At 75.5% G+C, this 918-nt stretch overlaps 2 protein-coding genes across 5 annotated transcripts in view; one reads left to right on the top strand and one right to left on the bottom strand.

Annotated features, from left to right (window-relative positions):
- Positions 1-646, bottom strand: part of LOC109289026 — an 8,073-nt gene extending 7,427 nt beyond the window's left edge. The window contains exons 1-2 of one of the 4 annotated variants that reach the window (XM_019504887.1): positions 354-646; positions 9-198 (exon numbers count right to left, since the gene is read on the bottom strand). In XM_019504887.1, the coding sequence (XP_019360432.1) occupies positions 9-198; positions 354-531 (368 nt within the window). In that variant the 5' untranslated portion in view covers positions 532-646. Of the gene's footprint in view, positions 199-353 lie in introns of all 4 variants that reach the window. The other 3 variants (XM_019504886.1, XM_019504885.1, XM_019504884.1) reach the window with 3 other exon arrangements.
- Positions 647-756: 110 nt separating this feature from the next.
- Positions 757-918, top strand: part of CCDC71 (coiled-coil domain containing 71) — a 7,171-nt gene continuing 7,009 nt past the window's right edge. The window contains exon 1 of the mRNA XM_019504883.1: positions 757-852. The gene's annotated coding sequence lies outside the window, so the exon portion shown is untranslated. The remainder of the gene's footprint in view (positions 853-918) is intronic.

Below are 918 nucleotides of genomic sequence, written 5' to 3'. Positions count from 1 at the left end.
CGCCGCGCACCGACAGCCCCTCGTGGGGCGCCCCCGGCCACGCCAGCAGCCGCAGGTGCTGCCGCAGCACGCCCTGGAACCGGCTGCCCTGCGGCGAGTCAGCGAAGTGCGGGTCACGCCCGTGCGCCGAGCTGTAGCTCACGGCACCGGGGCAGGGCGGCCGCAGCGACGGCACCTCGCTCAGCCACTGCCACGCACCTGCCGTGTGAGGAGGGGTTTACACCAGCCCGGGCCTGGGGCTCCCCCTGCACCCCTCCACTGCCCTCTTCCCGCACCCCCGCTCCACCCCCGCCCGACCTCTCTCCCCACACCCTCTAGTGCTCCACCCCTGCCCGACCCCTCCCCCCGCTGACCGTCGGGTGCGCGGCGGCCCCAGGCGGCAGCGCTGAGGAAGGCGTTGAGGGCGGCGCGCGGGCCCTGCCCAGTCACGGCGTCCGCCACCACCACCGTGTTGTTCACGTCCACGTGCAGCACCAGCTTCCTCCGCCGCCGCTGCCCCGGCCCCAGGCTGCCCGCGCCCGCCTCGCCCATAGCCCGCGTGAGCAGGTCCTGGGCCGGGGGACTGCGGCCGCAGTTACCACACGACAGAAGCTCCGCGCCACTTCCGGCGCCAGCACCTTGAAGCGCGAGAGCAGCCACACCACTACTTCCGATCCCCGGCACGTGGCCCCTCCCCTCACGCGGCTGGGCGGAGGTCATGGGGTCACGAGGCCCCAGGGACTGGAGGCAGGGAGGGGCACGGACCGGAAGCGGAAGTATCGCTAACTTCCGGCGCCCCGCGGCGGCCATGTTGGAGCGGCGGAGGCAGCGCAGCGGCGGGGCCTGGTCTGCGTCCGGGCTCCGCAGCGGCTGGTAGGTCCGGTAGGGCCGGGCGGCCCCGCCCCGCCCCGCTCCGGCAGTGCCCGGATCGGGACCCGC

This window comes from Gavialis gangeticus, unplaced genomic scaffold, assembly GCF_001723915.1.
Source record: "Gavialis gangeticus isolate Ggan-Ray unplaced genomic scaffold, GavGan_comp1, whole genome shotgun sequence".
In the NCBI taxonomy this organism is placed as follows: Eukaryota; Metazoa; Chordata; order Crocodylia; family Gavialidae; genus Gavialis; species Gavialis gangeticus.
The sequence above is the reverse complement of the archived record's forward strand: the minus strand, read 5'-3'. Positions and strand labels throughout refer to the sequence as shown.